Source organism: Neoarius graeffei, chromosome 23, assembly GCF_027579695.1.
Source record: "Neoarius graeffei isolate fNeoGra1 chromosome 23, fNeoGra1.pri, whole genome shotgun sequence".
Lineage (NCBI taxonomy): Eukaryota > Metazoa > Chordata > Actinopteri > Siluriformes > Ariidae > Neoarius > Neoarius graeffei.
In genome coordinates, this window is record NC_083591.1 from 23,174,290 (window position 1) to 23,201,936 (window position 27,647).

A 27,647-nucleotide genomic window follows, 5' to 3' on the forward strand; every position below is an offset into this window, starting at 1 on the left:
AAGAACAAGTTGGAAATATTTTTAGTTTGGTTTTGATCTTAAGTTGATACTTTTGATGTACCTTTACTGGATTACTGACTTTTCTTGGAGCCTTTCTGTTAGCATGCTAACCCGGCCTGCTAACACTGCCTGCCTGCCTTCCATCCACCTGTCCATCCATCCATCCATCCATCCATCCATCATCAACCGTTCATCCGACAAGGTACATCTTTGTTTATTTGAAAGCTTGTTAAAGGAACCACAAGGTCTGCTTGAATCTTGAAATTAGACACAACAGAATCCATATTCTGCCTCAGGTATACATTCTGCAAGTGCCTGCAACCTGTTCAATACTACCTGGGCAAAGGCCTTCCCAATGATGCTGAGGAGGGATATTCCATGGTAGCTTTTGCAGTCACTGCAGTCGCCTTTGTTCTTGTACAAAATGACGATGTTGGCGTCATGCATATCTTGGGGGCACTGTACCTTCCTCCCAGCACTGTAACAGAAGCTCATGCAAATGGTGCAGAAGAATTGACTTCTTGCCAGCCTTGATGAACTCATTTCCTGGAGCTTTGCCACAGGCTAGGGAGTTGCTGGCCTTGCTGAGTTCCTTTACAGAGGGTGGAAGATCAAGCTCCTCCATGACAGACAGGGGATCAGTATGCTCAACTGCTATGTCGGTGACAAAATTCTCCCTGGAACACAGCTCCTGGTAATGCTCTGCCCATCACTCCATCTGCTTGCTTCGGTTGGTTATGATGTCACCAGAAGCAGACTTCAGGGGCGTGATCTTGGTGCCACTTGGACTGAAAGCTTACTTCATGCCATCGTACATGGCATGGATGTTGCTGCAGTCAGCAGAGAGTTGGATGCTCTGGCAGAGGTTGGGCATCGTCTCTGGCCTTCCTGACCACAATGAATGTCTTCTCTGAGGGCTTTCTCTTGTAGTTGAGCAGTGCTGCATGCTTGGCTGCAATTACTAGCACAAGTTCATCGATTCCTGCTTCGAACCAGTCTGGGTTTTGCCTGTCTCTCTTGCTGAAGGTGTCCAAGGAGGAGTTGTAAATGGCATCATGGATGTGATTCCATCTCTCTTTGGCATTGTCTGTGGGGCAGTCCTTCAGGGCTTCTTCAATAGAGTCAACGAAGCATTTACACAGGTCTGAGATTGTTGTCCTGGCTGTGTTGATACATTGGCATGATTTCTGCTTGGAGCAGTGGATTAATTTGGGCTGAAGATGCACCTTACTGCCGACCAGGGAGTGGTCAGTGGTCACAGTCAGCACTGTGATAGCTGTAAGTAACAAGGATGCAGTTCAGCGAGGGTCTTTGAGTGATAACAAGATCCAGCTGGTGCCAGTGGCAGGATCTGGGGTGCCGCCAGGATACTCTGTGGATTGGCTTGGTGGAGAAGAACATGTTGGTTATACAGAGGTCATGGTAGGAGCATAGCTCTAGAAGTCTCTGTCCATTCTCGTTGAGCTTGCCAACACCAAAGTGGTCGATGCTGTGGGGCCAGGAGTCATGGTTAGCTCCCAATAGGGCATTGAAGTCCCCAAGCAGGTACAGGTGTTCTGTGGGAGGAATCCTTCTGAAAGTGGAATCAAGCTCCTTGTAAAACTCATCCTTGACCTCAGCTGATGAGCAGAGTGTAGGTGCGTAGATGCTCAAGATGTTCACTGTGTCAAAGGAGGTTGAGAGACAGAGCGAGAGGATTTAGGCTGTGCCTTTGGATGGTGGTTCCATTGATGACAGGAGTTTCTCACAGCGAATCCAATGCTGTGCAATCGCCGTTCCTCTGGTTCCTTTCCCTGCCAAAAGAATGTGTAGTCCTGTTCTCTGAGGCTGCCATTTGAATGGAATCTGGTCTCCTGCAGCACAGCAATGTCATTGTTGAGCCTTTTGGCCTCTCAGTTGATGATAGTTGTTTTCCTGGAGTCATCAACCTGACGTAAGTCATCGGACAGGCCAGGACACATTGTCCTTACATTCCAGCTTGCTAGTCACAAGAGTGATGGTTTTCTCCTTCTTTTTTCTTTGCCTTGTGCGAGGTTTACGGTCTGCTTGTTGGTTGTTACCCTTAGCTCCAAGCACCCAATGAAGCAGGCTAACTGTGGTGGGTCAGCACCTTACTGGCTGGGGGCTGCCCAGCTTGAGGCAGGCAATAGCTGACCAGTGAGACTATTCGTATGATAATCCCTTCCACTGTCAGAGACAGCCCATAGCACCTGAACCTATGCAAATCGGTCTGGACTGACAACTCGTAACTGCTGCCTCCCATGTTGTTTCTGACGCTGAGAACAGCAGCACTGGAGTGACCTCTCCAGGGCACATGCCTAGGCAAAGTGTATGGAGAGCCTGTGGTGCCCAGTCAACAAAATCCCCCTCGGCCTCACCTATGTGGTCCAAACGAGAACAGAGCAATACATTTGGCATCAGATTGGCTGCAGGAGCTGCCAGAAGGAGGTCGGGGTTGACAATCCAATCGCCTTAGGGGCCCCACTACAGATTTTTCCTTGAGGTTTGCTCCTGAAGCCTTTTCCATAACTGGATATGGCTGCAAGGCAGCAGAGGTTTGAAATCAGCATTTACCTTCTCCTAGATGGACTGCCTTCCCAGGCTGATGCTCCACCTATCCGAAGCAACTGGTTTTAAGGCAGCAGAGACCCACACTCGCCCCTTCTCCTGTCAGTAGAAGCAGTTCCACCGGGCTTAGAGACTAAATTGCATGAGCAGGCCAGGAGTTGGACTTGGTTGTCAGAGCTGTTTGAGGCGCATGCCATGTGGGAGCATGTTTTAGGCAGTGGGAGCTTGTCCCCACTGCCAACCCTGGCTATGACAACCTTGGAACCAACATTGTATATTGGCCATACATTGTATATGAATTTGTTATTAAATTTTTTTATTTTTAATAAAAGGATGTGTTTTAGTTAATAGGTGTTAATAGGCTGCTATATTTTACTCCAACACATGTGCGTACATTATTACTGTTGATTTTTAAGAAAATGAAAGCTCTTTATAAATTTAACAAAATGAACATTTAAGCTGATAAAGAATAGGAAAATAATGCTACATTTCATATAATGAAATTGATAATAAAATTTTCTTAATTTAATCTTTTTTTGAAAATAGTGTGGGAAAATCGAATCATGAACCCAATATGGTGAATTGAATTGAATTGTGAATTGGGTGAATTGTTACATGCCAAAATTTTTTTGCTTTATCACATCATACTTGATTTGTATAAAGTCAAGAAAATCTTCATTCACATGTCACGTTATCGTTCTGTCTGATGCTGCTGTTGATGAACATGTGGGTTTGTGTTGTGTGCATGTATATCAAACAAACTGTCAGCAGATGATTTATCGTGAACACAGAGTTAGTAAGTGACATTTCAAATTTGTTGATATTAAATCCCATTTTATCCCTTCGTCCACTGAGAAACTGACATCCTTCATGGTAATAACTAACCTGCTACAGCCCAGGATGTTTGTGTGCGTGTGTGAGTGTAAAATGAGACCATGCCAGCCGTCAGGTGAGCCTCTTCTCTGAAGTTTATAGAGCAGATGTTATGCTACTGCCTTCTGAATAATTACTCTCTTTCACACACACACACACACACACACACACACACACACACACACACACACACACACACGCACACACACACACACACACACACAAAGGGATTTACACACACACACACACACACACACACACACACACACACACACACACACACACACACACACAAAGGGATTTACCTGTCCATAGTCGGTCCGGAAAACCACAATGCCACCTGAGCACGAGTCCACAGTGCTGGCCCAATACTGATCCTCCTCCCAGAGCCACACACGAGAACCCTGCAAAACACACACACACACACACACACACACACACACACACTGCTATTTAATATAAACTTACAAAGAAATTACTTGTATTGATATCATTTTCAGGCATTGTTGTATAATAATACAACAATGCCTGAAAATGATATCAATACACGAGTGTCTCTGACATACATTTTCAATTATTGATTTCCATCTGCTGTGAATATTATGTTTATCTATTTTATCACACATTGCCTTCCTCAGTCTCTCTCACTAACAGCCTGTTTTCACTCAGATCACCCATTATTCAGTCACATTTATAAACACAGTCAAAGTGTTGATTCCATTTTATTCGCTAACTCACATATTACAAGTTCTGACTTGAAATATGGCCACTGCTCATTAACCAGCTGTTTACTTCTCTGTAACCTGAGACTTCTCTGGCAAATTTGCTTGTGAACTTCATTGCTCGAGAAAAAAGAAATATGGTGAAGAAGGTTCCAGTCTATTCACTTGTCATTTGAAGTTAGCTGCATCAGATTATTACGAAACCCACGTCCCAGCTGACTGTGCAACTTCACTGAAATTGATGTTGACTGTAGTCATTGGCCATCATTGGAAACTGATCTCTTGTGATCTCTTGCATTTGAACAGCATGTGAAATCAGTTTTTGTCATCGCTGAACTGAAGAAGCTTAACTTGATACAGATTACCTTGTTGTATGAGCACCAAACAAACCCTCAGAGAACAAGTCCATTTTTACAATATAGCATCTTTAAAAATCATCAAATCAACATGGCTGTGCACAGAATCACACAAAGTAGCACTTCTTATCTTTAAGTCTGTTATACTGTATGTACACAAATATTTGCTTTAGTTTACATCATAAATCAATACATTTCTGATTTTATTTTGATTCCACATACAGACATACTGTACCAATCAAAAGTTTATATACCCCTACTCATTCATAGCTTTTTCTGTCTTTTGACTATCTTCTATATTGTAGAGCAACACTGACGACATCCAAATTATGAAATAACATATGGAACATATATGGAATTATGTGGTAAACAAAAAAAAGTGTTAAAAAACAAAATGTGTTTCATATTTTAGATTCTTCAAAGCAGCCAGCATTTACCTTGATGACGCTTTGCACACTACTGGCATTATCTTAACCAGCTTCATTAGGTCATCACCTGGAATGCTTTTCAATTAACGGGTGTGCTTCATCAAAAGTTAATTAGTGCAATTTCTTGCCTTCTTAATGCGTCTGAGATCAAATTGTAAATAGCAAATAATAAAAATACAGTAAACAGCCCTATTCTGCAACTGTAGTAATCCATATTATGGAATTGCTGAACTATGGAAAAAGAAACAACAGTCCGTCATTACTTTAAGACATGAAGTGTCTTTTAATTAATAAGAATAAAGTAAAAACACTGAATTAGAAAATGTGTCCAAACATTTGACTGGTACTATATAATTACCTGTTAAATCAATAACACTAGTACACTATACTGCAGTGTTGTAGTCGAGTCACTAAACCTCGAGTCCGAGTCCAGTCTCGAGTCCCCAGTGTTCAAGTCTGAGTCAAGTCCAAGTCATTAAAAAAAATTAGAGTCGAGTCCGAGTTGAGTCCAAGACTCCAACCGCACCATTTGACGGTGGCTGTTTTAGCGCCATTAACATGAGTTTGTTCCTGAACATGACATATGAACAGGTGAATGTGCATTGTCTTTGTCAGGGAGCGCAAAGTATTCTGTCAGAGATGGTTGGGAGACAGAGGTAAGTGTAAAAGGTGTGTTTATTAATACAAGTGAAGACAGGTAAACAATCCAGAATGGCAAACAAAATCGTAAAACGGTGAAACAGGCAATAGGTAGAGCGAGGCACAAACAGGCTATCGTAGACTTGGTAGAATTAAAGACGAGAAACAGGAAATCAGGGATCATGAACCCAAATAAGGAAATAAGGCTTGGTAATGTGTCAGCAACACAACTCAGTATTTCGCAAAGTAAGTGTGTTTTCACAGTTTTTATATAGGCGTGCTGATTGCACCTTAATCCTGTGCAGATGTGAGTCATTTACGGAGTCCACTTGGTGCGCGCGCTGTCCAGAGCGCACCTGAGAGTCTATCTGATGCACGAGCATGACCTTGTGGGGACATGTGGCTGGTCCCCACAAGGAAAACTTGTTTTTTCAGCTTTTATTTAAAAGAAATAATAATAAAAGAGCCTAATTGTTTCCTTTTGATGACTGAAGATAAGGGTACACGAAATTAGTGACACTCTTACACTCTGTGACAAGTTTACACAAAATTAGTACAAAATTAATGTAGATATAAATATCTTATGCCAAATTATGTCATCTCATCTCATTATCTCTAGCCGCTTTATCCTGTTCTACAGGGTCGCAGGCAAGCTGGAGCCTATCCCAGCTGACTACGGGCGAAAGGCGGGGTACACCCTGGACAAGTCGCCAGGTCATCACAGGGCTGACACATAGACACAGACAACCATTCGCACTCACATTCACACCTACGGTCAGTTTAGAGTCGCCAGTTAACCTAACCTGCATGTCTTTGGACTGTGGGGGAAACCGGAGCACCCGGAGGAAACCCACGCGGACACGGGGAGAACATGCAAACTCCGCACAGAAAGGCCCTCGCCGGCCACGGGGCTCGAACCTGGACCTTCTTGCTGTGAGGCGACAGCGCTAACCACTACACCACCGTGCCGCCCAAATTATGTCATGTTACCAAAAAAATAAAGAAAAAATCCGAGTCCTTGTCTCCACTTTCCGAGTCCTAATTCAGTTAATGCAGGAGTCTGAGTCCAAGTCCGAGTCATCAGTGCTCAAGTCTGAGTCGAGTCACAAGTCCTTAAAATTAGGGCATGAGTCGGACTCGAGTCTGAGTCCTGGACTCGAGTACTACAAGCCTACTATATTGTCTGCTGTTTGACTAAGAATATATACAGTACATCACTCATCAGTTAGATTGCTAGCTTGTAGATAACCAAAGATGAACATGATCCATATTTTTGCTGAATGTGCCGAGGTTGAAAATGTTGTCATAACAACCTGCAAATTACCACTTACAGAGTAAGTCAAATGCAGCATATGTCTACACCTAAGGCAGAAGCCATGGTCTAATGGTTAGAGAAGCAGCTTTGGGACCAAAAGGTTTCCAGTTTGATTCCCAGAACCACAGGAATAGCTGAAGTCCCCTTGAGCAAGGCACCTAACCCTGGGCTGCTCTGGGTATACATTGCTCTGGATAAGAGCATCTGCTAACTGCCTATAATGTAAGGAATTTGTCTTACTATTGTTGCGAAGACCATCGATTGACAAACATTAATGCAACTAATTAATGCTATTCTACAGATAAATTATAACCCTAACCTTATCTTCAGTCATCAAAAGGAAACAGGCTCTTTTATTATTATTTCTCTTCAATAAAAGCTGAAGAAAAAAAAGTTTTCCTTGTGGGGACCAGCCAAATGTCCCCATAAGGTCAAAACCACCCAATATAAAATATGCCTACAGACACACACACTTTTCCCATTGATGTACCTGCTGATGAGATAAACACATGGTGATTTGGACAGGCATGACTGGGTCTGAAGCCCACTATACAAGACAGAGTAATGAACTCTAACCCCATTTTCCTCCTCACACAAAGATGCCATTTCTCATCTCTCTCTCTCTCTCTCTCTCATTTAACTAATTAGCTCTAACAAGTTTCAAACCTGGATCAGTTGTCAATACATTATAGTCCAGAACTGGGATAGGAACACCTCTTTGTAATGATTACACCAAATGGAGTAAATATGAAAGATTTCCCAACTGCAAATGTGCTCATTTTGAAAATCAGCTGTAGCAATGATTCTTTGTGTCTCTTCCAATTTGTTTGTCTCCATGTTCCCTCTCTTTCACCACACAGACAACCTACTGTGTTCTGCTGCTTCTCTCTCTCTCTCTGTCTCTGTCTCACGCATACACACACAGCTGCGCTGAATGATTAGCCTGGTCTGCTACACGACAGCTGTGCTCCTGGCCATCCACACTGTCTCTGCAACAACAAAGCCTGACAAAGTGTGTGTTCAAAACCTTCCTCGCATAGCATACACTGTGTCAGTTGTGCCAGAAGGGTGTGAAAAGATTCAACTGCTTTCCTACAATCGATGTGAAATTTGGAAATCTTTTCAGCCTTGTTCTCCTCTGTTCCCTTCCTCCATTTCCCCAAACACAGTTTCTCAGCTGACTTCTCTTCATGCTAGGACGAGCCCAATCCCAAACTTTACAACCAGTTCAGACAAGAGATGCAACAACAACAACAACAACACGACTGAAATTCAGATTGCTGTTGAATACAATAACTAATGAAGCAATTTAGAGCAGTTATACTCCTCAAAAGGATTTCAACTTTAAAATCAAAAACAAAATCTGAGTTAGTGTTATACGCAGAACAGGAATGCGTTTCTGTGTCATAATAAATATGAATCAATGGGTTTAAAATGTAAATGCAGACCTTGTGAAGGAGAGTATCTGAAACTTTGCATATTTCCCAGGGAAGATAAACGCATGTAGGATTGGTGTATTTTCAGTTTGTGTATTTATACAATCTGGATTTCTTGACAGGGTAAAAGTATAGCTTTCTTTGTTTATTTATGCTGTCCAGTGACCTGCTGTAGCACGCAAATTTATATTCTACAGACAGTTGGGGGGGGATGTACTTTTGCAAGCTCTCATAAAAGTTTATAATTTAGGTCAATGTACTTCCGGACCAGTACAATAACAGTGGCGTGCACACACCAGTGTGAAAGGTTCAGAGACTTTTGAAAATTTTGGCTTCAAATATAAAGACATTAAATCCATTTTGTAGATATGGTATTTTTAAAAAAATTGTGTGTGTGTGTGCCTTTTTTCGCGGCATTCGAGCTGAATGATAATGCTGCCACTCAATAAGTGAGCTATTCTGCAGTGGGTGTAACTGCAGTGACTTCCACGTACAGTGATGCCAGTGCATACCTTCTAGCAAGAGACGACATGATTGGTCACACAGTCTAGATAATGTAAATGCTGAAAACGCATTGTAATTTTGAATATACAACAGCTTACATTGGTAAAAAATAAGAAACTCTCACACTAGCAAATTTTAAAGTTGTGTAAATACTATTTACACTACCGTTCAAAAGTTTGGGGTCACTCTGAAATTTCCTTATTTTTGAAAGAAAAGCACTGTTCTTTTCAATGAAGATCACTTTAAACTAATCAGAAATACACTCTACACATTGCTAATGTGGTAAATAACTATTCTAGCTGCAAATGTCTGGTTTTTGGTGCAATATCTGCATAGGTGTATAGAGGCCCATTTCCAGCAACTATCACTCCAGTGTTCTAATGGTACAATGTGTTTGCTCATTGCCTCAGAAGGCTAATGGATGATTAGAAAACCCTTGTACAATCATGTTAGCACAGCTGAAAACAGTTTAGCTCTTTAGAGAAGCTATAAAACTGACCTTCCTTTGAGCAGATTGAGGCTACATCCATACGACAATGGCAACGAGATTAAAAAAAAAAAAAATCGCGTCCACATGGGCAACGGATCAGTAAAATATCAGGTACATATGGCAACGCAACGCTTGCTGAAAACGATGCAATACACATGCCACACCTCTAGGTGCGCTGTAAGACGTTCCCATCGGAGACACCACAACAATAAAAGAAGTAAGGACGCATGCGCATAAACTATTATGCGTGAGACTTCATATTAGCCACAAAGTCAGAAAAATCTGTTCGTAAAATTATGTTATAATGACCAAATACAATGAAAAGTATTTTTCCAGTCTCACCTGTGAAAGGTAATCCCATGTGATCTCGTTTGGATGGCAAACCTGTTAGTACAGTTAAACGCAGCACATGAATGAGACATCTTTATTCTCCGCTTTGACCCATCCAATATGGCGGCGAGGATGACGTATGATTCTATGTGGAAGGCGGCGTCTTTAATGGTCCGGAATAAATTGAATGCTACACGTTGATGGATTAATTTGTTTTTCTACGCCCTTTTTGAGGAATGTATTGTAGGACTTAAACCAACATCTGAAGAGGTGAGATCGCTCATTTTTTTCCCTATTTTTGCTGGCGGGATTGACTCTCACTCTCTCTCTCTCTCTCTCTCTCACTTTGCACCATTACACAATAAATATTCACAGTGAAAATATTTTGTAAGCGCGTTTCATGAACCAAGTTATAGGATTTGTTGACAACTCGCATCGAGTTCGTTACACTTCTACCCGGCGTGAAACACATGTGGTTGTGACGTCATCGTAAACAAATCCGTTCTACTCATCCAGATGACTTCGCAACGGCTCCGTTGCCAGATCTTTCCACTCTGGAACCCGTTCTCAAAAGATTTCATTTTGGGGCACCCAAAACGCCGGTGCCGTGTGGACACCAGGCCGAAACAATAAGCAATTTTATCAGATTCACCTGAATCCGTTGCCGTGTGGACAGGGCCTGAGTTTCTGGAGCATCACATTTGTGGGATCGATTAAATGCTCAAAATGGCCAGAAAAATGTCTTGACTATATTTTCTATTCATTTTACAGCTTATGGTGGTAAATAAAAGTGTGACTTTTCATGGAAAACACAAAATTGTCTGGGTGACCCCAAACTTTTGAACGGTAGTGTAGATGTGTGTATATGCTATTTCAGAAATGGAGGCAGTGCGTAAAGCGTTCATCCTCCACTGCAGCCCTGTTTCCATGCTGCTGAACTGACCTGGAAGTACACTGACCTAAACGGAAAAACTGTACAAGGTGCATCTTTTTTTTCCCCCTCCTTGTCCCTTCTGGGGCTTTGTAGTATTCAATACAGAGACTAACAAACAAACAAATAAACAAACAAACAACCTGATGAAATTGTGCTTTGGGTGACTATAAGGCATTTTGGCCTCATAAACAAAACTTAAAAAAATGAACTAACAAACTATATTTTCACATGCCAAATAATGTATATTATGATGTAGGTGTATGTAAAAAAAAAGTAAATAAAAGTTCAATAAATAATTTTATCATAAATGTAGTACAATGTTTTTCCCCCCTTTATTCAATTATATCACATAAAATAGAAGACTCGCAAGAAAGCCATAATATTAGGAAGATTTCTGTTAGGTGTATAAAATTTGTACCACGAGAAACCAGCTACTGATAAGGAATGTCTCAGTTCAGAGTGCTACAGAATGTGAAAATATGAGGCCTTTTTTGTCTGCTTTTACTCCAGGCATTTTTTTTCTCACCCATCTGCACATTTTATACATAAGCTTATGGAAAGTGGTCGCAAGGCAGTTGAGGAGATGACATGCCAGAATAAAAACCAGTCACCTTGTTTAAAAAAAAAAGGACACAAACTGTATTGCTGGGTTTCAATCATGTGACTGTTCTTCACGGTTTTACTAGAAGTGAAATGGCTGGTGGTCTAAACAGCTGCTGTAGTGCAAACAACTAGCAATAACTTATCAGAGTATGCTCTTAATCTAGACACCACTGCTCGCTTTAGATATATTCAGAAGATTGCTATGTGCAATGGAATCAACCCCTACAGCCTGGGAAAGAAGGATTTGTCATACGATCTCAAAAACTACCCTTCAGTTGAGTTCCCCGACATCTCCAACTATCTGGTGTTGCAGACGTCCTTCTACACCGCAAAACAGATGAAAGCGTGGAAAGCTTACAACTTTTTTGTATGTGGCTGGGTAAAGGACCTCGGTATCAAGTCGCTGCCGAATGAATCCTGTATTGTTTTTGCCCATGTAAGTATGTTTTTTTAAGCTTTTCGTTCACATCTTTACAACAAAGCGCTGCAAGTTGAAGTGTAAACAAACAACAGTTCACTTGATTCTCACTTCTGTTGGCTCCTATCTCTCAGGTAAATCATTCACAAAGATAATCAGAAACCCCTTTAAAGACCTGGATCTTAGTTAAACAGGGTGGAGATTCAGGATAGAAGATTGCTATGTGCAATGGAATCAACCTAACAGCAATCTGATCACAGCGCATTGTAACTGTATGGCTGGGTAAGAATTTTGTCACGAACTTCATGCATACGGACTTTGTGAGGAGTAAACAAAGAAACAGCTGGGGGCTTTAGTGCTTTGTGACTAAAAAAAGTACTGTAAACTAACGACACCTAGCAAGGGAACCCTGAAGAAACTTTTATCAGTTTCATGGTTTGATCAATTTGAGCAACCTAAAACAATGCAAGCGTAAGGCATTTTTCATGCAAGCAATGCACCTTCTTCGTACAAACGCTTTGCCAACTGAGCTTTGGTAGACCACCAGCTAAAGTTTTGAATAACTAATGAGGCGGATGTGACGTCACATGAAACCCAGCAATTGCATTTCATTTATAGCGCTGAAAAACAGAACCTAAATTGCATTCCTCTTATGTCTCTTTGTTAAAAAAAATCATTGTTAATAATAATAATAATAATAATAATAATAATAATCAGTAGCTTTTTTAAGCATGAAGTGCTCAAGTTCAAGTTCCACAATTATTTGTCATGTGCACAAAATATCAAGGGCAGGTGTTCACTGAAATACTTGTAGTCAGGCTCAGGTACTTTACAGCTGTGCAATACAAAATATACAAACATAAGAAAGAAAGACTTGATGTAAGAAATTAATGTAATTTCCTGTTCCACTGCATTTCATGTTCATCAGCACATGAAAGACATGCTACACAGTCACTGTCCAATCACAGCACGAGGCTGGGGAGAAGGGCATGAAAGCATGATTTTCCAGGTGGTGTTACCATCTGCACTGTAAACAAATTACATCTATATTTTACAGTAATGTCCTACAGTGGTGCTTGAAAGTTTGTGAATCCTTTAGAATTTTCTATATTTCTGCATAAATATGACCTAAAACATCATCAGATTTTCATACAAGTCCTAAATGTAGATAAAGAGAACCCAGTTAAACAAGTGAGACAAAAATATTATAATTGGTCATTTATTTATTGAGGAAAATGATCCAATATTACATATCTGTGAGTGGCAAAAGTATGTGAACCTTTGCTTTCAGTATCTGGTGTGACCCCCTTGTGCAGCAATAACTGCAACTAAACGTTTCCGGTAACTGTTGATCAGTCCTACACACCGGCTTGGAGGAATTTTAGCCCATTCCTCCATACAGAACAGCTTCAACTCTGGGATGTTGGTGGGTTTCCTCACATGAACTGCTGGCTTCAAGTCCTTCCATAACATTTCGATTGGATTAAGGTCAGGACTTTGACTTGGCCATTCCAAAACATTAACTTTATTCTTCTTTAACCATTCTTTGGTAGAACGACTTGTGTGCTTAGGGTCATTGTCTTGCTGCATGACCCACCTTCTCTGGAGATTCAGTTCAAGGACAGATGTCCTGACATTTTCCTTTAGAACTCGCTGGTATAATTCAGAATTCATTGTTCCATCAATGATGGCAAGCCGTCCTGGCCGAGATGCAAAACAGGCCCAAACCATGATACTACCACCACCATGTTTCACAGATGGGATAAGGTTCTAATGCTGGAATGCAGTGTTTTCCTTTCTCCAAATATAACACTTCTCATTTAAACCAAAAAGTTCTATTGTGGTCTCATCCGTCCACAAAACATTTTTCCAATAGCCGTCTGGCTTGTACACGTGATCTTTTGCAAACTGCAGACAAGCAGCAATGTTCTTTTTAGAGAGCAGTGGCTTTCTCCTTGCAACCCTGCCATGCACACCATTGTTGTTCAGTGTTCTCCTGATGGTGGACTCATGAACATTAACATTAGCCGATGTGAGAGAGGCCTTCAGTTGCTTAGAAGTTACCCTGGGGTCCTTTGTGACCTCGCCGACTATTACACGCCTTGCTCTTGGAGTGATCTTTGTTGGTCGACCACTCCTGGGGAGGGTAAGAATGGTCTTGAATTTCCTCCATTTGTACATAATCTGTCTGACTGTGGATTGGTGGAGTCCAAACTCTTTAGAGATGGTTTTGTAACCTTTTCCAGCCTGATGAGCATCGACAACGCTTTTTCTGAGGTCCTCAGAAATCTCCTTTGTTCATGCCATGATACACTTCCACAAACGTGTTGTGAAGATCAGACTTTGATAGATCCCTGTTCTTTAAATAAAACAGGGTGCCCACTCACACCTGATTGTCATCCCATTGATTGAAAACACCTGACTCTAATTTCACCTTCAAATTAACTGCTAATCCTAGAGGTTTACATACTTTTGCCACTCACAGATATGTAATATTGGATCATTTTCCTCAATAAATAAATGACCAAGTATAATATTTTTGTCTCATTTGTTTAACTGGGTTCTCTTTATCTACTTTTAGGACTTGTGTGAAAATCTGATGATGTTTTAGGTCATATTTATGCATAAATATAGAAAATTCTAAAGGGTTCACAAACTTTCAAGCACCACTGTATGTTATATGGTTGTTGACTGTAAACTTGACAGCACTTTCCTGACAACCCAGAGTGAATGACTAAAGTGTGTTAATATGAGCAAAAATACTTACAGCTTGGTACATCAGCGCCTAGGAGTTATATTCTCAGATTTCTTAGAGTTACTTTCAACGAGAAGTAGGATGCCAGTTTTAGAAAACTAGATTCTTCTTCATTTTTAACTTAAGTGACTGCTGTCTTGTCATTTTAATGCAAGTCTGCTTCTCTGATTGTATATGTTCCTTTTAAAACAGGTTGCTAAAGCTAGCTCAGAGGATTATGACTTTCAAGCAACCATCACCTTGGTCACTTTGCGAAAGGACATTTTTCACATGTAAAATAGGAAGATGAAATGTTTAACTGACATTGTTTCAGTGCTTTTCCACACAAAACATCTGGAAAGTGCTGTGTTTCGCCTGATGTAACAAACCTGCTCCTGATTATAAGCTAATGATATCAGTTGATGTGGCAGCATTAGAACGGAGTAAACAAGAACATCTGTAGTGTTGCAGCCCTGCAGGTCACAAGACACTTCTGTTTCACATGCTACTGCTGTCTGGGCTAGCAACGGAAACATAAACTCCAACAATTACGTTTCAAAGTCTCACTTCCTCACTCACTCTCTCTAATTAGATGCCTGAGATTTCTTCGTTGGTGCACTTTGCTCTGACTGAACTGCTATTCCAGACAACAAACCCCACCACCACCACACACACACACACACACACACTCGAACATGAGCTTTAATAGCACTACACAGAAAATTACGATCAGGAGAAATCTAAATAGAATGTGTCTATTTGAGCCAAAACATCATTAACTCATCGTAATGTACATACCTTCGAGCAAGTGGGACACTTTTGAGATGTTTGGCTTGTGGATACAATCAACAAACCCTTAAAAAAAAAGTAGTTCCCATAAACCCTACGTTCCTGTACTTTATTTCCACCAACCTTGCTCTTATATATCATCTCATCTCATTATCTCTAGCCGCTTTATCCTGTTCTACAGGGTCGCAGGCAAGCTGGAGCCTATCCCAGCTGACTACGGGCGAAAGGTGGGGTACACCCTGGACAAGTCGCCAGGTCATATCGCAGGTATATATATATATATATATATATATATATATATATATATATATATATCTCATCTCATTATCTCTAGCCGCTTTATCCTTCTACAGGGTCGCAGGCAAGCTGGAGCCTATCCCAGCTGACTACGGGCGAAAGGTGGGGTACACCCTGGACAAGTCGCCAGGTCATATCGCAGGTATATATATATATATATATATATCTCATCTCATTATCTCTAGCCGCTTTATCCTTCTACAGGGTCGCAGGCAAGCTGGAGCCTATCCCAGCTGACTACGGGCGAAAGGTGGGGTACACCCTGGACAAGTCGCCAGGTCATATCGCAGGTATATATATATATATATATATATATATATATATATATATATATATATATATATAAACACACATACAGTACTGTGCAAAAGTCTGAGGCACCCTATTTTTTTCATACAAACTTTGCTATAAATTTCTATTTGATCTTATACACTATCGAGTCAGTACAAAAACATGTTAGAGTTCCAAATGTTCATTTTCCAGCAAAAAATTAAATGTTACAGAAAAAAAATTGTATCTGAGCAGCATATTACATAAGAGACCACTTTTCAGATTAAAATGGAAAACATGATGAAGGCTACTGGGTTTTGCTGCAAAATTAAGAAGTGAGTGTGACAGTCAAAGTGTCCAGAAGAACTGTGGCTGGTTCTGCAAGATGCTCAGTAAAACCTACAGCTCATTTCCTTATAAAACTGCACTCATTATACCTGTGACAATTTTTTTTTTGGAAAACAAAGGGTCGTCTCACACCAAATACTGACTTTGTTTAATTTATTATGGCTTACTGATTACTATTTATAGTGTGGTTTTTTTATGTTGCAATAATTAATTAAATTATTTTAAGCCATTTTTGGTCTTCAGCATTTCTTTACATGTGCCTAAGACTTCTGCACAACACTATATATATATATATATATATATATATATATATATATATATGAGTGATTCCACGCTTATGGGTACTAAAATGGGGACATGAACTTATTTTTAAAAATTCACCTAAAACCATTTCTTTTTTTACCATCAGGTCACAAAACATGTAATCTTTAATGAATGATATGTTAAAAGATAACTTTAATTTTCTGAGATGTAATAAAAACATATTTATATGCCAAAGTCAGAACGTAACAGAAGTGTTGTGGACATATATATTCTCAATTTTAACAATGTAGAATTACTTTTTGAAACATAGGAAGGTGATGTTTTAGCAAATATAATTAATAAACATGTGTAGTAGAATAAACATACACATTCTTTCAATAAGATTAACATGGTATATAGCTAGATTGTAATTAATTTGTAACAGACGCGAGATGGACAATCGTAACAGAAGTAATGTAACAGACATCATTTTGGAACTCATAGGTTTGACTTTGGCATATAAATATGTTTTTATTACATCTCAGAAAATTAAAGTTATCTTTTAACATATCATTCATTAAAGATTACATGTTTTGTGACCTGATGGTAAAAAAAGAAATGGTTTTAGGTGAATTTTTAAAAATAAGTTCATGTCCCCATTTCAGTACCCATAAGCGTGGAATCACTCATATATATATATATATATATATATATATATATATATATATGGGCGGCACGGTGGTGTAGTGGTTAGCGCTGTCGCCTCACAGCAAGAAGGTCCTGGGTTCGAGCCCCGGGGCCGGCGAGGGCCTTTCTGTGTGGAGTTTGCATGTTCTCCCCGTGTCCGCGTGGGTTTCCTCCGGGTGCTCCGGTTTCCCCCACAGTCCAAAGACATGCAGGTTAGGTTAACTGGTGACTCTAAATTGACCGTAGGTGTGAATGTGAGTGTGAATGGTTGTCTGTGTCTATGTGTCAGCCCTGTGATGACCTGGCGACTTGTCCAGGGTGTACCCCGCCTTTCGCCCATAGTCAGCTGGGATAGGCTCCAGCTTGCCTGCGACCCTGTAGAAGGATAAAGCGGCTAGAGATAACGAGATGAGATATATATATATATATATACACACACAGGTTTCTTATCATTACACTTTGAACAACGAAAGTGAAAATGTGTCTTAACACACAACTCCCAGCAAAGATAGAGTATCCTACAGGTTTATCCTACAGGCATGAACTACACTACACTGTGTTGTACTGTGGTAAAGCTTTAAGCATTGGGCTCATTACATTTACTCTACATTGGAAAATTATAATAAGAAACAAGTCTGAATTAATTTAAAAATATTTTTGACTTCACTTTACTGGACACAGTCTATATTTACACCTTGAAGACTCAAAAAAGGCACTGAGAGCAACATACTATATGTTAAACTGTATATTGTCCAATTCTGTCATTAGAAGAAAAAGAAGCCTTTATTTTTGTCACATGTACACTTAAGCACAGCAAAATTCCTCCTCTGCGTTTAACCCATCTGAAGCAGTGAATACATGCACACGTGAGCAAACACACATACCCAGAGCAGGGGGCAACTACACTACAGCACCCAGGGAGCAAGTGGGGGTTAGGTGCCTTGCTCAAGGGCACTTCAGCCATTCCTGCTTGTCCAGGGAATCGAACCAGCGACCTTATATAAACACTGTATATGAGCCTTTTTTCTATAGATGTAACTTACCTCCATTGAGTTAAATACTCATGCTGGAGTCTCATTTGGAACTGAAATCTGCAAGTTATTATGTGTTTAAATAGAGATCTAGACCTTTGCTGAAATGCTTCTTTAATATTTTTTCTTCTTTCATTTTGCATTATGTATCTCTTTAGTGATTAAACTGTAACAATCCATAAGAAACCCAAGATATTCTAAAGGTTTTGTCTGGCAAAACTGTGAGCGTGCACACACACACACATGCACACACACACACTACTCATCTGCAATAAAGGGGTTTATTACGTTATTATGCATGTATTTTTGTTCATGTGGCCTGTCACTCATAAAAGTCGATTTGTGTTAACACGCACACAAAAAAATCATATTCTCATGTCATATCCTCATATTTTCCAGCTGTCCAAGTGTCTTCTTATTCACTGTTACAGAATAAAGAGTAAAATCCAAGCCTTCACACTCTATCTCTGTCAAAATGACAAATTGTATCACTCTTCAAAAAAGGAGCTTCTTACGATGATTAATGCTTCTAGATTTCAAGAAGAGTCCTACAAAGAACAATCTGTGTGTCCAAGATTTGAAGGTGATATACCCCTTTTCCACAAGTTGACACAGTTCACTGAGGTCTCAACACTAGAATTCCAGAGATTTTCTTGCCTAGTCAAAGGGGTGCCCCTGCTCTTACTACCCATACAGGTTCACCCCTCCCTCTTCAGCACAATTATCACCCATTTTTCTTTACATTGTCATGCAAATGCAGAGTGCAGGTCAGTTTGAGTGAAGCAGCACCTGAGGCTATATCCACACGACAACGGCAATGAGATTTTATAAAAAAAAATATCGCGTCCACATGGGCAACGGATCAGTAAAATATCAGGTACATATGGCAACACAACACTTGCTGAAAACGATGCAATACACATGCCACACCTCTACGTGCGCTGTAAGACGGTCCCATCGGAGACACCAGAACAATAGAAGAAGTAGGACGCATGCGCATAAACCCCTTCTTCTACCCGGCGTGAAGTACTCACAGGAACAAACACACAACAACAACAAGAAGATGGCTGCGACTACGCGAGGAAATCGTGCCTTCTGTGTGTACAAATTAGTTTTATTAGTGTGGATAGTTTTATATAACTTAATTTTCTTATTGTGTGTGAACATTTTGAAAAGAATTTTTATATAATTTATATAACTTTTTATATTGTGTGTGAACATTTTGAAAAGCAGTCTTATCCAATAAAAAAAAGAAATTCAAGAAATGGTTCAGTTACTTGTTTATTTAAAAGAAAAGCTGTATACAAAAGTGAATGCAATGCAGTGGTTCATACAAAACAGTGAGAGTGCTGCTTGTTCTAATCATGTGGTTGTGACGTCATTGTAAACAAATCCGTTCTACTCATCCAGACGACTTCGCAACGGCGCCGTTGCCAGATTTTTCCACTCTGGAACCCGTTCTCAAAAAATATCATTTTGGGGCACCCAAAACGCCGGTGCCGTGTGGACGCCAGGCCGAAACGATAAACAATTTTATCAGATTCACCTGAATCCGTTGCCGTGTGGACAGGGCCTGAGACAGTGTGTGTGTGTGTGTGTGTGTGTGTGTGTGTGTGTGTGCGTGCCTGACATAACCGCGATATGCAGAATGTGTAATGACGAAGAGAGACTGTATCAGATGGTGTAAAAATAAGTGTGCTTTAATGCAAGAATAAAACAATAAAAATTGATTCAAATGTTGCTGCACTCAAAAAAACAACAACATGGGTGTCTGTTACATGAACCTAAGTCTAACATGTAACGGTTGACATTTAGGTCACTCAACAAAATTGTTTCTGGCTAAGTTAACACATTTTACTTGGGTGGAAATATTTTCCATAATTTTATTACGTTCACTGAGCAAGTTATTTTTTTGAGTGTGTGAATTCATTCATTTTGCTCAGAATTGATGTATGCATGCTTTAGTATGTTTAGCATGGTGTGGATGATGGAATATAAGAATAGATTAAAAAATAATTTTAAAAATTACCTATTAAAAATAGGTAAAAATATTCCCTAGTTCAAAGTTCAGTTCACACAGAGGAAAATAAACTAGTTCACGTTCATAGTTCACAGTTCCAAAATGAACTGGTCAAGTTCATGTTCATTTCTTCCAAATTTTTTAAATGAGCTGTACTGAATGTGAAATTTTTGATCGATTAAAATCTCAAATTTCACCTTCCATTAGAATGTTCATTGAGTCCACTTTACTGATATAAGCAAATCAGTCGTGTCACAACCAGTGCATTAGAGAGCATTGCCATAAGACAACATTGGCCAAGACAAGGAGCGCATTATTCAATCTCACCAGTGATCTCCACTCACGTTCATGTTCATTTGTTGCAAACTGATTCATGATTCAGTTCATCAAAAATATGAGCATGTTCAATAAATGGGGCTAATTTAGCATGCTCATGCATAACACTGCATATTGTCTGATACTGCCTCACTTGAACTTAACATTAACATATTTTTTAAATCTATATAAATTAGTGTTCGTCTTTTATTACCATCAATTTGGACTTCACACAGTCCACACTTGAATTTAATATTTTTTTAATTCTTATTTTCTGTCATCGGCGGCACGGTGGTGTAGTGGTTAGCGCTGTCGCCTCACAGCAAGAAGGTCTGGGTTTCAGCCCCGTAGCCGGCGAGGGCCTTTCTGCATGGAGTTTGCATGTTCTCCCCATGTCTGCGTGGGTTCCCTCCGGGTGCTCCGGTTTCCCCCACAGTCCAAAGACATGCAGGTTAGGTTAACTGGTGACTCTAAATTGACTGTAGGTGTGAATGGTTGTCTGTGTCTATGTGTCAGCCCTGTGATGACCTGGCGACTTGTCCAGGGTGTACCCCGCCTTTCGCCCGTAGTCAGCTGGGATAGGCTCCAGCTTGCCTGCGACCCTGTAGGACAGGATAAAGCAGCTGGAGATAATGAGATGAGATTTTCTATCATCCACACTGTCTCCTTCACTAAATATCCTAAAACGGCATTTTTTTTATTTACTCCTTTTTATTCTTGCATAAAAACAGACTTATTTTTACACCACTTGATACTGTCTCTCTTGAACATTACACGATCTGCAAGACTCCATGTATCGTGCTTGTGTCAAATACACGCACACTAGTTTTTTTCTCTTTCTCAGGTGCTGCTTTGCTAAGGCTACGTTTACATTACGTCGAATCAGCGGATCATCAGATTAACGTTCTTAAAATGATTCGCGTTTACACTAAAACCGTTAGCCGTGCACACAGCAACACCAATACGCGGATACGCTCGGCTCCGCAGGCATCCTGCGCTCCAAATCACTCCACCCTGAACAGCGAGTGCCCTCTGGAGGGTGCGCACTCCGGCCCTGCGCAGCTCACAGAGTGCGCGAGTGAAGTGAACAAGCCACGATTCGGGACTGAGCCGCTGTGTGTGTGATCCCAGCGCATATCACTTATTACTTGCAAGTGGAAGGATGGCAAGCCTAAAGACAATCATAACTACACAGTGGGCAGTATTTGCATCAGTATTTGCAGTATTTTCATACTTTTATACTCTTTAATGAAAGGTGATACAAGGCGGAAGTCCGCGCCGTTTTTCAGCAGTCGCGTCACATGACCAACGCCAGCGAATCAGGAAGGTGGATGTCACAGTGACGTTGTCCAATGAGACGCCAGCTAGAGCTCAGCACAGCGTATTCGCGTATTCTGAATGTTTACACAGCACCGGAGCTGATACGATCTAGATTGAATACGTGGACGCTGGCGGATTCCCGTTTCCCCGCTTTTCCAGGGGGGTTAATGTAAACGGACAGTGCATCCGCGAAGAAAACGAGACAGATACGGTCTAGTGTAAACGTAGCCTAAAACTGACAGGCGCTCATTTTCACATTTGCATCACAATGTAAGGTGCATTGGTGATAACTGCACTGAAAAGGGAGGGGTAAGCTTGTGTTGGGAGAAAGAGGAGGGGCACCCCCTTTGGCTTGGGATGAAAATTCTCACAGCCCTCCAGAATCCTAGTCTTAATGAAATGTCAGTGACATGTTTTGGTCAAAATATGACAAGGATAAAGCACTCCAGCACCTTTTCACCCTTTCTAAACAGCCCTGTTCCAAACTGCTGATTTGATTGTGTCTGTTCCTTTAAATGATAATGAGTCATGAGTGATAGATAAGCAATTTCCTGACGGATGGGGAATAGAATTTGAGTATATTATTGCTGGGTTTCAAGTCACGTCACATCCGCCTCATCAGTTATTCAAAACTTTAGTTGGTCTACCAAAGCTCAGTTGACAAAGCGTTTGTACGGAGAAGGTGTATTGCTCGCATGAAAAATGCCTTACACTTGCGTTGTTTTAAGTTGTTCGAATCGATCAAACTGTGAAACTGGTAAAAGTTTCTTTGGGTTCCCCATGAACTAATAAAAAAGGGTGAACAAACACAAGATTTCACAAAAAGACGTCGAGAAAGGTAGCTTTTGAACCTCTCACTGAAATCGAAGGGAGCCAAGTCGAATCATGCTCGAGTTTGCAGTGATCACTTGGTGAAAGATTTGTATATCCCTCTCAGCTATGTCTTAAGTGTTTTACACGTACTTTTCTTGCTAGGTGTCGTTATTTTATGGTACTTTTTATAGTCATGAAGCGCTAAAGTCCCCAGCTGTTTCTTTGTTTACTCCTCACGCCTCACAAAGTCCATATGCATGAAGGTCACGACAAAATTCTTATCCAGCCATACAGTTACAATGCACCGTGATCACTTCTCCATCTTTCACTAAGATCCAGGTCTTTAAAGGGGTTTCTGATGATCTTTGTGAATGATTTAACTGAGAGATAGGAGCCAACACAAGTGAGAATCAAACAAACTATTGTTTGTTTACACTTCAACTTGCAGCGCTTCGTTGTAAAGACGCGAATGAAAAGCTTTAAAAAAACATACTTACACGGGCAAAAACAATACAGGATTCATTTGGCAGCGACTTGATACTGAGGTCCTTTACCCAGCCATATACAAAAAAGTTGTAAGCCTCCATACTCTTCCACGCGTTCATCTGTTTTGCGGTGTAGAAGGACGTCTGCAACACCAGATAGTTCAAGATGTCAGGGAACTTGACTGCAGGGTAGTTTTCGAGATCGTATGACAAATCCTTCTTTCCCAGACTGTAGGGGTCGATTCCCTTGCACACAGCAATCTTCTGAATATATCTAAAGCGAGCAATGGCTTCTAGATTACGAGCATACTCTGATAAATTATTGCTAGTTGTTTGCACTACGGCAGCCATTTAGATCACCAGTTATTTCACTTCTGGTAAAACCACTAAGAATGTCACATGACTGAAACCCAGCAATACCTCACTTCTGTTCAAACAGGGAGGAAAGAAAAGCAGGGAAATTGAATGGTGTTGAACCGATAAGATTGTTACTATATGCCAATGATCTTGTACTATTCTGTAAGAGTATCACATAAGCTGAAAAGATAATGACTATCCTGAATAATATATGTTCAAGGTTTGGATTAACGATATCGTGTTCAAAGACAACACACAGGTCTTTAACAACAGCCAACCAGCAGAAATGCCATCTCTATTGTCAATTGGTGATAATGTTATTGAAAACATGAGTGAATTCATATCCCTTGGGCAATAGGCCATTTGCAGGATTTGGTCACGTGTAAATTTTCCCCATAGCAACAAGCCCGTGGTGGGCAAGCTAACTTGACATTCCTTGACAACCATAAGAGTTTGACTGGCGATGCGAAGTTTTTTTGTGGTACTGATATATCTGTATTTATTTTCAATAATCTTCACACATTAAGTGAATGATAAAGGTAGAAAAGGAGAAATTCTAAGTTATAAACATACCTGAGAAATCCGCCATTTCGCACGTGAATTTCTTTCGGCAGCGACCAACTTGAGTCCAAAAAACTCTCTTTTACGGCCAGTGATTCGCTTTAACTTATGACAGAAGTTAAAACCACAAACGTTTTCCAAGTACACACGAAAATTCGGGTCAAAAAAGACAGTAGAAAAGGTAAAAACAGCTATTATAGAAATGGATTGCTTTGCATTGCCAGTCAAACTCTTATGGTTGTCAAGGAATGTCAAGTTAGCTTGCCCACCACAGGCTTGTTGCTATGGGGAAAATTGACACGTGACCAATTCCTGCAAATGGCCTATTGCTTAGTAATAAAGATGCTGGGAGTTACACTGAGCTATATGGTATATATATTGAAAGCATTAGGTAAATTTAATGAAATGAGAAATGTCTTTAAAGATCACAAGATAAATATGGGAACAAGAATGAAAATGTTGGAGGTATGTGTACGATCTTGCCTCACATACGGTACACAAACACTATACATCGGTGAAGCTCACATGAAAAAACTAAACAGTTGTTGGATGGAGATGCTGAGAAACCTTGTTAAAGGAGGTTGGGCTAGACGTCCAACATCAGAAGGAGCAGAAGAAGAGGAATTCAGTCTAAAATACAGAAATGAAGACATCCTTGCCATCACCAAATCAAAGCACCTTGAAAATGGTGTGAGAGGACAATACCTGAAATATATTGGACATATATGTCATGGCTCCAATACTATGATGACAAAGAAAATGTTGTTTGCCAAAACCAAGAAACCATACCATCGTGATTCATGGATTAATGAGATGCTGAAAGTGTCGATTGAACGAGCAAAGAGAGAGACGCAAGTAAAATCTGTTTTTGCCGCATTGATTCAGAAGCAATTTGGCAATGCAACTCCGTGGCAACAAGATTGCTGAAGGAGGATTTGACAGGTACAGGTAGGTACTGCTCACCAAACCCACATTGTCCACCAGCCAATCAGATAGCACTTTCCTCATGAATATTCACTTACAAAGGTGGTTCTCAACAACGAGTGGAGATACTCAGATGAGGGGGCGGTGTAATTGTAATGAGCTTCCCTTGTGACATAGGAAGGAGAGCCAAATCTGAATGGCTTGTTGAAGCAGGTTTTCCGAAATAGGAGCCAAAAAGAAACTGACTGTGTGTCTTATTTCAGAGTTTGTAGGTTGGTAGGCTCCAGATACTCAAATGTACACTACTGTGCAAAAGTTTTACGCCCCCTGTTTTTTTTTCATACAAACTTTGTTATACAGTGGTGCTTGAAAGTTTGTGAACCCTTTAGAATTTTCTATATTTCTGCATAAATACATCATCAGATTTTCACACAAGTCCTAAAAATAGATAAAGAGAACCCAGTTAAACAAACGAGACAAAAATATTATACTTGGTCATTTATTTATTGAGGAAAATGATCCAATATTACATATCTGTGAGTGGCAAAAGTATGTGAACCTCTAGGATTAGCAGTTAATTTGAAGGTGAAATTAGAGTCAGGTGTTTTCAATCAATGGGATGACAATCAGGTGTGAGTGGGCACCCTATTTTATTTAAAGAACAGGGATCTATCAAAGTCTGATCTTCACAACACATGTTTGTGGAAGTGTATCATGGCACGAACAAAGGAGATTTCTGAGGACCTCAGAAAAAGCGTTGTCGATGCTCATCAGGCTGGAAAAGGTTACAAAACCATCTCTAAAGAGTTTGGACTCCACCAATCCACAGTCAGACAGATTGTGTACAAATGGAGGGAATTCAAGACCATTGTTACCCTCCCCAGGAGTAGTCGACCAACAAAGATCACTCCAAGAGCAAGGCGTGTAATAGTCGGCGAGGTCACAAAGGACCCCAGGGTAACTTCTAAGCAACTGAAGGCCTCTCTCACAACGGCTAAGGTTAATGTTCATGAGCCCATCATCAGGAGAACACTGAACAACAAAGGTGTGCATGGCAGGGTTGCAAGGAGAAAGCCACTGCTCTCCAAAAAGAACATTGCTGCTCATCTGCAGTTTGCTAAAGATCATGTGGACAAGCCAGAAGGCTATTGGAAGAATGTTTTTGTGGATGAATGAGACCAAAATAGAACTATTTGGTTTAAATGAGAAGCGTTATATTTGGAGAAAGGAAAACACTGCATTCCAGCATAAGAACCTTATGCCATCTGTGAAACATGGTGGTGGTAGTATCATGGTTTGGGGCTGTTTTGCTGCATCTGGGCCAGGACGGCTTGCCATCATTGATGGAACAATGAATTCTGAATTATACCAGCGAATTCTAAAGGAAAATGTCAGGACATCTGTCCATGAACTGAATCTCAAGAGAAGGTGGGTCATGCAGCAAGACAATGACCCTAAGCACACAAGTCATTCTACCAAAGAATGGTTAAAGAAGAACAAAGTTAATGTTTTGGAATGGCCAAGTCAAAGTCCTGGCCTTAATCCAATCGAAATGTTGTGGAAGGACCTGAAGCGAGCAGTTCATGTGAGGAAACCCACCAACATCCCAGAGTTGAAGCTGTTCTGTATGGAGGAATGGGCTAAAATTCCTTTAAGCCGGTGTGCAGGACTGATCAACAGTTACCGGAAACGTTTAGTTGCAGTTATTGCTACACAAGGGGGTCACACCAGATACTGAAAGCAAAGGTTCACATACTTTTGCCGCTCACAGATATGTAATATTGGATCATTTTCCTCAATAAATAAATGACCAAGTATAATATTTTTGTCTCATTTGTTTAACTGGGTTCTCTTTATCTACTTTTAGGACTTGTGTGAAAATCTGATGATGTTTTAGGTCATATTTATGCAGAAATATAGAAAATTATAAAGGGTTCACAAACTTTCAAGCACCACTGTCGATTTTTATTTGATGACTTCTACATTATCGGGTCAGTAAAAAAACATTTTCAAGTTCCAAATGTTTGTTTTTCAGCACAAAATTAAATGTTACAGAAAAAAAATTGTATCTGAGCAGCATATTACATAAGAGACCACTTTTTAGATTAAAAAGGAAAACATAATGAAAGTTTTGCTGCAACATAAGAAGCGAGTGTGGCAAAGTGTCCAGAAGAACTGTGGCTGGTTCTGCAAGATGCTCAGTAAAACCTACAGCTCATTTTCATATAAAACTGCACTCATTGTACCTGAGACACCATTGTACATTTTTTTTTCAAGCAAAGGGTCGTCTCATACCAAATACTGACTTTGTTTCATTTATTATGGCTTACTGCTGTTTATAGTTTTTTTTAATGTTGAAACATTTAATTTCATTATTTTAAGCCATTTTTGGCCTACAGCAGCATTTCTTTATGTGTGCCTAAGACTTCTGCACAATATATATACAACCCCGATTCCAAAAAAGTTGGGACAAAGTACAAATTGTAAATAAAAATGGAATGCAATAATTTACAAATCTCAAAAACTGATATTGTATTCACAATAGAACATAGACAACATGTCAAATGTCAAAAGTGAGACATTTTGAAATTTCATGCCAAATATTGGCTCATTTGAAATTTCATGACAGCAACACATCTCAAAAAAGTTGGGACAGGGGCAATAAGAGGCTGGAAAAGTTAAAGGTACAAAAAAGGAACAGCTGGAGGACCAAATTGCAACTCATTAGGTCAATTGGCAATAGGTCATTAACATGACTGGGTATAAAAAGAGCATTTTGGCGTGGCAGCGGCTCTCAGAAGTAAAGATGGGAAGAGGATCACCAATTCCCCAATTCT

The 27,647-nt window shown here is 40.2% G+C and overlaps 1 protein-coding gene across 1 annotated transcript in view; it reads right to left on the reverse strand.

Annotated features, from left to right (window-relative positions):
* Window positions 1-27,647, reverse strand: part of myo10 (myosin X) — a 194,449-nt gene that overhangs the window by 150,968 nt on the left and 15,834 nt on the right. The window contains exon 2 of the mRNA XM_060905943.1: window positions 3,747-3,845. Coding sequence (XP_060761926.1) covers window positions 3,747-3,845 — 99 coding nt within the window. The remainder of the gene's footprint in view (window positions 1-3,746; window positions 3,846-27,647) is intronic.